Below are 13,000 nucleotides of genomic sequence, written 5' to 3'. Positions count from 1 at the left end.
AAACAATCACCCTGCTTATCTCATGCTTTCTAGACATAACACTAATTTCCAGTAGCCATATTTGTTTTCTTTCTGTTAATGTTGCTTATGAGCTGCCAAAACATTCAAAACATAAATTAGGCCCTTATCTGTTTGTTTCTAATTAAATGCGCCCCAGTTCATTAAGTTAATTTGTTTTATCACAGCTATTCAGGATGTCAATTTATTTAACTTAGGCTGAAATGTTAGTGATTCAAACGAATTCAGGTCTGAATGACAGGGATTTTAATATCAAAGCCGTCTCCTTAAAGAGGGAATAACTTAAACAAACCAAAGCATTATAATTCATGTATGAGGTGAGCAAGTTAGTATAGTTATAGTATGTATGTACAGGAGCAGTGACATGTGCCTATTTAGCAATGTAAATATTTTTGAAGGTGATTTAAAACTGTTGAATTATTAATATGTTACTGTGTAACAGTTTTTTTTTTTTTTTACAATTAATGACTTTTAAATTCACAAAACAGTAGGTCTGCAGCAGAAATGGCTGAAACCACGCCCACTACTTTGGGGAAGAATCAAGGTCATTCACAAATTCACCTAATCAGCTGTGCGTAATTGTCTGCGTCAGCCAATGGGCGTAGAGATGAGGCACTCATCACCAAACACCCAGCAGCTGTGATTAGGAAAAGCTGTGGAGCCGCCGTGGACAAGAGAAGGAGCATTGAGCTTGAAGGTGAGGTGAGTTGGATGAGGTGTTAAAAGACACAACTTTATGGAGTATAGGCCTGAAGGCGTATTGGTGGTTATGTCTCACCAAAAGAAACGGCAGCTGCTCAGGCCTACTTCAACTTTTTTTAGCACAATTTCTCCTCTAAAACGGACTTTTCTCGCGCAGGTGCTGGGCATCTTCCTCAGAATCAGAATTCAGATTCTGCATTCTGCATTCTGATTCTATAATCCCACTTTGTGTGTGTGCGTAGAAGTGAAAACAGATGAGCAGGTTTAGATTCAACTAACTTTTCTTTTAACTTTTACATTTCCCCACGCTTGTTAATAGGTTTGGAAGATGTCTGAAAGATCCCAGAGTCCGGAGTGCCAAGTCCGGCCATTTGACTTCAGCCGCACCAACCCTGGCACCCAATTTGTGGGCCATGAGAGCAGCGCTGCGTCCTTCCAGCTTCCTCCTCACCACCACCACCACCACGGCGGCGTCCTGCCAGACCCGGGCCTCTTCTACAACAAAGCCGCCGCTTATGGTGGCATCCCACCGGCAGCCGCGCAGACCTTTTTCGCTTTCCCATCCGTCTCCAGCGACTACAGAGGATCCGACTTGCAGGCTGGAGAGTTTGCGCAACCCAAACACTGGTATCCCTTTGCAGCGCCCGAGTACACCGGCCAGGTACCCGGTGTGACGGCAGCTGCACAGCCTCTAAACCTGAGTCCCCCCATAGCAGAGACCCGGGGGGAAATCAAACTACCCGAGATAAAGACTGAGAAGGACACCGGTGAAGACTACTCGACGGAGATAAAGGTGCAACAGTACCCAGCTGCCTCCATGTCCCACGGGGTCTTCTACTCTCCGGCCTGGAACCCGTCTTTCTGGCCGGGGATCACCCACATGACACCGCCCGGCAGCAGCAATCAAAACCCCTCAACATCCTCTGCATCCTCGCCATCGATGTCCCCTTCGCCGCCGAGCAACGGGCTTCCAGGGAACGCGTTTTTCAGCGTGAACCCGACCCAGTCTGCTGCCGGGCCTCCGACGCAGAACCCGGCCTCCTCCACGCGGAGCAGCGGCTCCTCCAGCGGCGGCTGCAGCGACTCTGAGGAGGTAAAGAACCAGGGCTCCAATTTTCTTTTTTTTTTCTCTGAGAATCAATGCAATTTAGTAGAAATAACTTTAATACCAACTAGAAAATGTGCACAACCTTTCCCATCTTCAATGTTTTTTCATTTTTTCTTGTTCATGAGAATCTTTCCACAATGCAACTTAGTAGAAATAACTTTAATGCCACCTAGAAAATGTGCACAACCTTTCCCATCTTCAATGTTTTTCATTTTCTACAAATGTGCACAACTTATCCATCTGCAATGTTTTTTTAATTTATTTCTTGTTCGGGAGAATCTTTCCACAGAAGAACTGGAGCAATTCTCCAGTTCAATGCAACTTAGTAGAAATAACTGTAATACCACCTAGAAAATGTGCACAACTTTTCCCATTTTCAGTGTTTTTTCCATTTTTTCTTGTGTTCAGGAGAATCTTTCCACAGAAGAACTGGAGCAGTTTGCCAAGGAGCTGAAACACAAACGCATCACCTTGGGTTTTACTCAAGCTGATGTTGGCCTTGCCCTGGGTAACCTTTATGGTAAGTTTGGTTCCCATATGGAGATAACTGGTTTATAATCTACACACTTTTTTTTTTTTTAAGTTCAGAGTTGTTCATAATTTAAGAGTCAGCAACAGGCAATGCAAATCTGAGAAAAATTGTCATGTCATAACTGAGTCCCCAGTCTTCATGGTCAATCTGGGATCTACTCTAAAAACACTGTATAGTCTTAGTTTGTGTTGGCTTAGATCAGAACTTTAATTAGGAGCTTTACACTACTAAAAGGAGCAACTGAACTGGTGCATGAGGGCTGATAGGAAAACAAAACCCTGAAACCGATTGGGACTCTTGGTGTGCGTTAATCATAGTTTAGGCTTTAAGTCTTTACTTTATTGTGATATGTCATATTTGATGTTTTTGTGTGTGCACATAGGTAAGATGTTCAGCCAGACAACCATTTGCCGCTTCGAGGCCCTGCAGCTGAGCTTCAAGAATATGTGCAAGCTGAAGCCCCTTCTTCAGAGATGGCTGAATGAGGCCGAGACCTCGGACAATCCCCAGGATGTAAGTCTGCTATACTCTGACATCTGCTGACTAGTTTACAAGACAACAGAGTGATCACCAAGAAGCTTCATGGGATCATTGGGTCTTTTCAGGCCTGGCTAACTTCCTGCTGGGCAAGCCTGAATCAAGGCCCTCTATACTCTTGTGAAGTGTACCATGCCACCTACTGGCCATAATTGAGCCATCTGGCGAAATCTCATTTAAAGAGGAACTATAATGTTCATTTTCAGGTGCATGCTTGTATTTTGGGTTTCTAATAGAACATGTCCGAACAAGTCCAGTCGGCTCTAATTGGTTAGATGGCCCACTGTTGTGATTTGATCAACTGAACCAAACTCTGCTCAAGCTCTATCTTTGTTTAAGGGCCTGCCAAACTAGCTGCTATGCTAATGTGTTACTTGCTGACATCAGCATGTTACAGAAGAAGAGGTAGGACTTCAAGCAAGGCATTTCAGGCAGTTCAGGAGCAGTGTTTCTGTGGGGGAGAGTAACTCCCTTGGACTTTGGACGTAACTTGCGGACCTTTTTACATGCACAAAGAACTACATTACACACTAAAGGAAAGGGGAAAATCTTAAAGCACAAATGCATAATGTCCTTTAAACAATGACCTCCATATATGACAAGCACCAAAATGAGACAACAATCTATCCAGTATACAGATATTAATAATTAATGCTGTATTCAACACTGCGTGATGAACATTGTTCTTATTCCTCAGATGTACAAGATCGAGCGAGTATTTGTTGACACCAGAAAGAGGAAGAGGAGGACCAGTCTGGAGGGAGCCGTGCGCTCCGCTCTGGAGTCTTACTTCATCAAGTGTCCCAAGCCCAACACCCTGGAGATCACACACATCTCAGATGACCTGGGTCTGGAGAGAGATGTAAGTACAAATTCTAAAAAGTGATGAAATTGTGCCTTTTTTTTAAGGTCCAATTGTTCACATTTTTAAAAGTCTCATGCTGTTCCCGGCAGGTCGTACGCGTTTGGTTCTGCAACCGGAGACAGAAAGGAAAGCGCCTGGCCTTGCCGCTAGACGAGGAGTGCGACGGCCAGTACTACGAGCAGCAGAGTCCGTCCCCACTGAACATGGCCCCCTCCCCCATGCCCGGTCAGGGCTACCCTGGTTCCGTCTACCACGGCGGCCCTCCTCCCACACTATACATGCCCCCGATGCATCGACCCGACGTCCTGAAACAAGCCCTACACCCCGGACTGATTAGCCACCTGACTGGATAAGCATGCTCAGGTAGGCCAGAACCACAGATTGCCTTCCCACAAGCCCCTCTGTCCCAACCTCAACTCAAGATGGAAGATGAGCCTCTAAATCCGGTAACCAGATCGATCATATCGGCGGATTGCGGGATAGAAACATTCCAAGTGTCCTCTGACCACAGCAGTGAGATGGATAAAAGTGGTTTCTTGTTCCTGCTTTGATGGCGAAACTTAATGACCTTCCTCTAACTGTGACCTGCAACTGCTTTGAAATTTAAACTGAATGTGCCTTTCTGTTTTGTGTTCTTCGATTATGCATAGTAAGTTATTCCATAGGCTTTAATCATGTGAGGTTTGGTGCTACAGTACGTGGTCCACTTGTGGAGTGAGGATGGTTAAAGAGCCAGCTTTCACTTAGGCTAAATCCTGGGCAGGTTTTCTGTGGTGCAGATGATGAGAGATCCGGGTGAGGGGAATTTAAACCAAATTTATCCTCAACAGTTTGGTCAATGTCTGTGCAATACTTCCGTTTCCCATATGAATAGAGCAGCAACAGTATTTGTCTGAACTGCCTCAAGTGGAAAAAAATGCAACTCTTCACAAATTTTTCCATTGTTTTTGCACAAAGTTGCTTTTTTAATGTTGAATATTATATCTCTTTTTAAGAAAAAAAAAATGTCCTGTTTGTATACCAGATTTTGGCCTTATGGTTGTTGATTATCATCGACGTCTTTAGCCAATATTTTAGCGTCAATGGGGGGGATGGTGAGATTCTAAGTATTATTGAGGGATTAATGATTTGTTACCCACAAGTGTCTTTGCTGTAAATCTGCCAATTGCACACTGTCAACTTTATCTCAATGTCTCGGGTGAATGGCAGTGAGATGACTTGGATTATGTTGTCAAATTGTATTTCAAATACCTCTTTTGTTTTTATTTTAAAGGGTTTTTACACTTATGAAATGTTGAATAACACTCAATACTAAAAAAATCTAATTTGGGTGCCTATTGGAGTATTTGTCTGGTCTTGTACAAAAAGTTATGTTTTACTCGGATGTAATTTTTTTTTTTCTGTGCATTAATGTAGTCGCTCTTCTTGACTATACCTCACATGACTTAGAAGTTCCTTCAGATGATGAATTTATTAGCAAGACCAAACCTTTAAGAGTTGTCAGAAGAAAACATTGAAACAATCCTTTTAAATCAGCATTAATGGTAACATAGTATTGCCTCATGAATAATTTTACAGACGTATAATACCAATGTGCAATCATAACTGTTGGACTGTAACCAGTAGTTTTTACTGTGACATTTTCTCAACAGATTGTAAATGCATTAAATTATAATTTATTGAAATGTTAGCTACAGAGTTTTCAATCAAAACACCTTTAGCCTTAAATGCATCTAATCTTTATGTTGAAAATGTCAATGTGTTGAAAGATATGTGTAAACTGCTGAAATATTGTTTCTTTTATATATATATATATACTCCAGTAAAATTTTACTCATGTCCCAGCCTTTTATTGTACAGTATAATAACCAGCCTAACTCTTATAGAGTCCAACATTTTAATTTACAACCATATATGGAAGCAGAGTCTGAGAAACTGAATAGTGATGATGGTTTCTTTGGTCTTAATGCATCTCTACAATCTGTATCATTATCTACAATAACTGGAAATACCTCCTGTTTTACATTGGTTTGAGGAAGTGGAGTTTTTTTTTTTTGTATCACAAGTAGTTCATGGTGCAATGAGTGACAATTTATTTTTTTAAGTAAACCATTATTTTTATTAACAAGGGAAGATGGACATGAAACATATATTCTTACAAACAGTGCAAAAGTAAAATGACAAATATCAAATAGAAAAAAAATAAGCTTTTTGATATCAAATCATCCAACATAGTGCCTGCCTTTTTGAATGGTACATTATGAAAATATTAAGCATTTTACATTTAAATGATATGCTGACACTGCAATTTCAAGCTTTCTCCCCTTGGAGAGAGGAAATATAAACAAATGTTACTTTTATTGGTCAAATTTTATTTTATGCGTCATGTACGTCGTGAATGCCTTTTATTTTTAGCTCCGCTACAGGGCTAACAGTGTGCAACCATAGTTAATGTTTGGTTGGAAATGGAGTCCGCTAACAGCAACAAACGATTAGCACCCACCTCAACTCAGACTCCAAAACAAACTCTACAGAAGCACAAAAAAGTAAAGTGAAGCCCATCTTGCAAAACAGGAATTTGACCGGCGTCAGGGGGTAAGCTAGGATCAACATCCTAGGCCTTCGATTTAATGGAGGGACCTTCGTTGTAAACAAGCAATTTGTGATTCTTACACCTAACCCCTTTAAAAGTTTTGTACTTTAAAGACTTCGACCACCGTGTGTCCACCAAAGGTCACTCAGTAGTCTTTAATGGAAGCACTTTAATAAAAAATAGATCAGAGACTGTCGGTGCCATTTACAGTAACCTTGGTGCTTGTTAAGCGTCTGTACAGTACATGTGTTTAAGGCTGGGAGTCATTGCACAGTATGGGCCTGTGTTTATTTAAAGGAATAGTTTAACATTTTTGGGAATGTGCTTATTCCCTTTTTTGCGAAGAGTTACTTTTGAGTGCTAACAAATCTTTTCATCTAACTCTTGGCAAAACAGCGAATAAGCGTATTACCCAAAATGTCAAACTATTCTTTTAACCCTAAAGAGGTCAGGTGTTTGGTATAAAGTGCTAGGGATATCAGTGGGCTTTAATTCACTGGGTCAAGCATGTTATGTTAGTTGCATATACTGTATGTATACATGTTTCCATAGTGTCCTTGAACAAGGTTTCCTAATTGACCCAGGCCTCTAGGTCGGAGTAAACTTTCTCCTGAGGTAAACTGTTGTACTGTGAGCAGATCTTACACAGTCTCTCCCTCCAGTCTGTGTACAACTTCACTTTCCACTCATGTTTCCAGGTAAAATATTTACTGTAGCGTTCCTTGTCTCCTGCAAGCTCTTGTAGATATTTTCCTAAGTCTTTAACGGATGCAAACTCATCAACGTGGATGAAAGAATTAGGTGGAGCCACGGCTTTGTAGTCGCCTAATGGCGGTCCCAGAACGACGGGCACCGCGTCGCTTTGGTAAGCATTCCTCCACAGCTTTTCAGTGATGTAATCTTTGGCGACTGTGTTCTCAAAAGCCAAATAGAAGTAGCAGCGAGATATTGTAGGTAAGAGGGCACTAGAGGGGAGGCGTTTCTTTGTGTAACGACCGTAAACCTTCACAGGAACTGTGGCAATAAGCTCTTTGTACACTTTGCTTCTCTTCTGGTGGCTCCTGTAGTTGCTGATCACCCAACAGGCCAGAAAGCTCTTATTCGCAGGGATGTCTTCCACCAAATGTCCTTCAGCCTCCTTTGGTAGCAGCTCGCCGTAAGGTACAGTGATATCAGCATCTCTCCTGAAGGTGATGGTCATGTTGAAGATATTTGCATACTTAGACAAGTTTCCATTGTTAACAAGGGCTTCCAGGGACATCCAGGCCCACCTCTGGCCCTGCGGCCGTGGAAGGTCAACGGGCAACTTTTGGCGGCCCAGCACCAGCTCTGTGTTGTGGAACACCACCACATCAGCTGAGGGGAACAAGGAGCGCTGGTCCACCAGTCTACAACGAGGGATGCGGTAGAGGTCCCAGCACACATCACCCTTCAGGCTGAATGACCTTCCATAGGGCCAGTACCACAGCAGGATGGTGACGTTTCTACTGCTGCTCCAGTCACGGAAGGCGGAGGGATTTATGGCTGTCCAGGCCATGAATCCTCTTGGCCATCCATTGAGAAGACACAGCGGTAAAATACAGAGAAAGGCGAGGAGGAGGCGGCGTGTCTTCGTTGGGTTGAGTACAGTTCTTTTAATGTTATCACACCCCTGTCACAAAAGGAATTAAGAAGTAGGGTTATAAGGGAGCAATGAGGGTTTCTGGCTTCACCTTTTGTCTAAAGCAGATGTTAAATGAACATATCAGTGATTTTACCCATATAAAGAGGACCTATTATGCTTATTTTCAGGTACATACTAGTATTTTGGGTTTCTAGTAGGACATGTTTACATGCTTTAATGTTCAAAAAACTCTTTACTTTCCTTATGACAGCTCTACTGCAGCATCTTTTTTCACCCTCTGTCTGAAACGCTGTTTGTGCTCCTGCCACGCCCCCAAAAGCCCAGTCTGCTCTGATTGGTCAGCTGGCCAACTGTTGTGATTGGTCAACTGAACAAAACTCTTCGGACTCTGCCCCAGCTCCGCTCTAACTAGCTTTGTTTGAGGGCGTGACAAACTAGCCGCTAGGCAGGTATTATGCCAACGTGTTACTTGGTGACAACGCAAGGCGTTTCAGGCAGTTCCGAAGCAGTGTTTCTGTGTTTGAGAGTAAAGCTTTGTTTATACTCGCGTGAGACACTGTGGTGCGGGCCTTCGTAGACTACGAGCATGCACAGAGGCGTTTATGCTCAACGCATTATTCATTGCAATATGCTCTGAAACGGCAGGAGGTGTACAAACAAAATATTCTGTGGAGAAGCTAGAAGTCAACGAGTGTTACCGGAAAGGAAAGTAGGCTGCCTAGCAACAAACACTAAACATTGATGTACGTACCGCCAAACATTGCATTTGTGTACTGTAATTATTACCGTCGCTTACGTCGAAGTCAAAATGACTTCCTGGCTCTCTGTGCTTCCCCTAGGGTTGCCACTCTTTCCATGAGACCTTTTTTTTAGCTTTTACTAAACGATCTCTCATATTGTTTCACAGCCTGCGGCAAAAAGCCTATTCTTTCCCCAGTGTGTTGATTATTTCTTTCCAAGAATTTACTGACATGTGACTGTCCCTGTGGTCTCTCATAGAACAGTTGTAGAGATGTCTGTACAACCTGCTTGCACCATAAACCAGGCTTAACTCCCTTTGCCGTGGACTTTGGCTTTGTAACTTTGCAGACCTTTTACAGGCACAAAAAACTATATAACACACTAAAAGACAGGGGAAAAGCACAAAAGCATAATAGGTCCCCTTTAATGAATACATTAAAAGTAAAAAAAAAGTACATATTCAAGGACAGCATTTCATTTTATTCAGTTCTACATCAAGTTTTCATTCAAAATCTACTTAGGGTTATGATTGGAGGCCCACAGAGAGTAACGTGCAGAGAGCATGACCTTACACTGACATCAGTAAACAGGAAAAAATAAGCCACCATCTCAAAGGGAGGTTTTGGGTGTGGCAGTCATGACTATGTGAAGTAAAAAACAGTGAAAACCAAAAACATTAATGTCCTCAGCGTTACCGGAGGTTGATAACACCTTTTTGTACAAGCTGTGCAGGTTTTGTTCTAGTGTCTGTGGTGTAATGATGACTCACCATCAGATATTCCAACTCAGCAGTCAGCCAGTATGACGAAGACTCACCACCATAGACAGTTTTCTGCTCAACCACGCCTCAAGAGAAAGGTGTGTATTAGCTTCAGTTTTTCTATATGTACAAAAAAGAGAAATACATTAGGAGGAAGCCCTAAGTGCTGTAGCCCAAGCTGGAAAACAGCCATCCATTGACATCATCTCACAATCAGTCAGGCAGGGGTCAAAGGGTACAGAAGACCCTGGTCCAAGGCCCAAGGGGGGCCCATGCAAAGGCCTATGGTTGACCCTTAATTGGGATCAAGTACCATAATTTGCCTCCTGACTTATATCACCGACAATACAAGTTTTATGTATTTACATGTTAAATGAATAAATTATTAAAGGGACTGTTTGTAACTTCTTACACGATTAAGTCACCCGGGTCGGTGTACCAAGACTCCAACATAAACTACACGGAAGCACCAAAACCGCAAAGTTATATCTAGTGAAGCCCGTCTTGCAAAACAGTGTTGGCCGCGGTCGGAGGACGCGGGGGAGACCGTAGCTTTGGTCTCCAGGGCCGGAGTCTCTGATGTACTCTACTCCTCTGCCTGCCTGCTTGCCTTCACTCATGTGCACACGCTACACACTGCAGAAGACTTCGTAGCTCTGAGAATATCTAGTGAATGTACAGTGGACGTTTGTGCAGAAATAAATGCTGCAGCTCCTCCAGACCAACAGAGGTTTCCCGTGTCTTGTGAAGTGACAGGGCTCCGCAGCGAGAAACATTATCGTCTCCGACCGGGCGCCGGTGTCTTCCCTGTTTTCTCCGGCCACGGTCGGGAGGCTGAAGCAGGAAAAGCCAACACTAGGATCAGCATTGATTCATGGAGAGACCTTGGTCTGGTCAGCTAACATAAATATAAGAGTGATATTGTGGTTTTTAGCTGACGTGTGTCGCCTCACTGTTTTGATCGATGCTCGTTCATATCTATGTAGAGCGAGCACAAGCGCGAGCACGACGCTGACTTTCGCTGACTTAACGGCTACAGGTGTCGCTGTTAACAAGCATTTCTGATTCTTACAAACAGTCCCTTTAACATAAAAACACTGATACATTCCCCTGAGTGCTCTCAGTGTCATCTAGAACATCTTTACCTATTAATTTTCTATGGAGCAGTTCAACCTTTATACCCTATGCCATCACTACTTTGAGTTTTAGCACTCTAGGTTTTGGATTTTGGAGAGACTTGTTCATGTTTAGTAATATGTTTGAACTGTCTTGGTCCATAAGAATAACGTATGAATTTTTAAAATGGGCATAGTTCCCCTTTAAAAGAACAGAATTTGTTGATTTATCATATAATGAGAAAGCGTAGTTCTTGGAACAAATTAGTGTACATAGACAGCTATATGTACACAATGTCTCTGTAGAATAGCACATATTTGCCAGCAGAGGTGAGAGATTAAGACACAAAGGCCTCCAGATATAATTGGATATTACTGCAGTCATTAATTTTTTAAGTGAGCTTCTATAGTTGAGACTTCGAGACCAACTGTGAACAGGATGTGGTGAATGATTAATGTTGTAAAAGAGTGGCACCGTTCACCTCACTGGCAGTTGTAGAGCGCTGGAAGCTGCAAAGGGCACACCAATTTACTTTCAATGCTGAATGTATTTCTTCACCGACAGTACACTCAATCAGTACAATCAGCTTTGACGCACAGCTGATGATTTTGTACTTTGTGCCATATAGAGATTACAAAAGAATATGTGAGAACAACATATTTCAGAAGTCAGACCACAATAACCCGAGTGAATGACAAAGAAAACCCCAAGCTTCCTCCACTAACCTGATCACGTCATGAGCGGTCTGTCCTCCGTCCTCAGTCACCACTGATACCATTTTCGGTTGCTGCTGGTAGGAACGTGATGGTGAGCTTGAAGTGCTTAAAACGTAGCCCCTTTTAAGGAAGCTGAGGTGTGGCTTTCTGAGAGATTGGTGAATATGATTTGAGCTCAGCATCATGCTACATTCTCCCACCCCTCTCTACCCTTCCACGTCCTCTTCAGTTCCTGCTTTCAAGTAATTTTTCAAGATTCTATTCTGCTCTATTGTCTCTTTGGCAATACTCTGCAAGGACAACTGATCATATGAGAACGTGTTTTCCGCATTTGTGCACTGATGGCAAAAGAGGAAGCGTGTGTGAACAGAATTAACATGGAGGGGTTACACAGGGGTGAGCACACCTCAGTGAGTTATCAGTGTAGCTCTGTTGTGGAGCTTAAAATGTAGTATGTGATCACAATATTGACCACACCAATCTGAGAGTTTAAGTTAGTACTATCAATCAAGCTTTATTTATATAGCACCATGATGCAAAAATGGATTTAGAGACTAATGCACACCAAAACAACCAATATAAAGGTTCATTGAATAACAAAGCAATAAAAGATGGGTATTTAAACTGATAAAAGATAAATAAAATACAAGGAAATAAAAATAACAATACAAATAAATAAATAAAAATTATGAAACTACACAGAATAAGCAGATTGTATTAAAATAATGACATTTTAATAAAATAGAATAAAAGAGATAATGATCAACAATAAAATGTTGATTAAACAAAATATAGTAAAATAAACACTATAATGATGATGATAAATAAAATAAGTATAAATGACAAAAACCATAAAATTATAAAATTATAGAACACTACATAAAAGCCAGACTAAATAGATGGGTTTTTAGTTTACGTTTAAAAATATCAATATTTTCAGCTCCTCTCAGTTCCTCTGGAAGGTTGTTCCAGTGGCTGGGAGCGTTAAGGCTGAAAGCAGCATCACCAAATGTTTTTGTTCTGCTTTGCGAAACAACTAAAAGGGAAGTACCGGAGGAACTGAGGGGCCTCTCAGGTTCATAAACCAAATGCATTTCTGCAAGATAGTCTGGTGCAAGGCCATGTAGTGCCTTATAAACTAATACAAGAATTTTAAAATCAATACAAAAACTAACAGGTAACCAGTGTAAAGACTTTAAAATAGGCGTAATGTGTGCTCTCCTCTACTAGATGTATAATGGTTTGGACGAACTGAATTATCCGTCCTTGATACAAGTAGATGACCAGAAACTGTATTAATGTGCAGTGTAAAAATTAAATTGTGGCAAAAGCACTAAATGGAAAAATTGCCTCATGTTTCTTTTTGTAATGACTGTTTGCGTGTGTGGTTCATGTTTTATACTCCTTGGATTAGTTTCTATTGTGGGTTGTGCTTATTTTATTCTTTTAAGATCATACATTTGTTGTTAAGACTGAGTTTAAGACTGAATTCAAAAGGTGTACCCAAGCGCAGAACATAACAAAGAGACAGATGAAGTTTAAGTGATTTATTAAAAAGTACTCAGGTGACGGTGACGGCTGCTGACAGCAGAGGGCAGCAGAGCGAAGAGGAAAGGCTGGTCCGTCTGAGCAAGGTGGATGAGGGTGAGGCTGTACATGGAAGTAAGCAGGAAGGTGGATGAGACTGA

At 41.8% G+C, this 13,000-nt stretch overlaps 2 protein-coding genes across 4 annotated transcripts; one reads left to right on the top strand and one right to left on the bottom strand.

The window, feature by feature from the left end:
- Positions 1 to 665: 665 nt before the first annotated feature.
- On the top strand, positions 666 to 5,593 carry pou5f3 (POU domain, class 5, transcription factor 3). The gene is given in 9 exon segments (XM_037753331.1): positions 666 to 720; positions 878 to 950; positions 1,040 to 1,734; positions 1,736 to 1,813; positions 2,237 to 2,256; positions 2,259 to 2,348; positions 2,743 to 2,873; positions 3,595 to 3,759; positions 3,852 to 5,593. Coding segments are annotated over 7 exon segments (1,434 nt in total). The 5' UTR covers positions 666 to 720; positions 878 to 950; positions 1,040 to 1,048; the 3' UTR covers positions 4,116 to 5,593.
- On the bottom strand, positions 5,161 to 11,599 carry LOC119478524 (fucosyltransferase 7 (alpha (1,3) fucosyltransferase)). Of its 3 annotated transcripts, none has more exons than XM_037753332.1 (3): positions 11,322 to 11,599; positions 9,490 to 9,600; positions 5,161 to 8,006 (listed from the first exon to the last, which is right to left on the bottom strand). In XM_037753332.1, exons 2-3 carry the CDS (start codon positions 9,490 to 9,492, stop codon positions 6,927 to 6,929), a joined length of 1,083 nt encoding a protein of 360 aa, XP_037609260.1. In that variant the 5' UTR covers positions 9,493 to 9,600; positions 11,322 to 11,599; the 3' UTR covers positions 5,161 to 6,926. The 3 variants fall into 3 exon arrangements, with proteins under 3 accessions (XP_037609260.1, XP_037609261.1, XP_037609262.1); XM_037753333.1 differs by having other exon boundaries at positions 9,490 to 9,552; XM_037753334.1 differs by lacking the exon at positions 9,490 to 9,600.
- Positions 11,600 to 13,000: the final 1,401 nt, after the last annotated feature.

This window comes from Sebastes umbrosus, chromosome 19 (genome assembly GCF_015220745.1).
Source record: "Sebastes umbrosus isolate fSebUmb1 chromosome 19, fSebUmb1.pri, whole genome shotgun sequence".
Lineage (NCBI taxonomy): Eukaryota > Metazoa > Chordata > Actinopteri > Perciformes > Sebastidae > Sebastes > Sebastes umbrosus.
The sequence above is the reverse complement of the archived record's forward strand: the minus strand, read 5'-3'. Positions and strand labels throughout refer to the sequence as shown.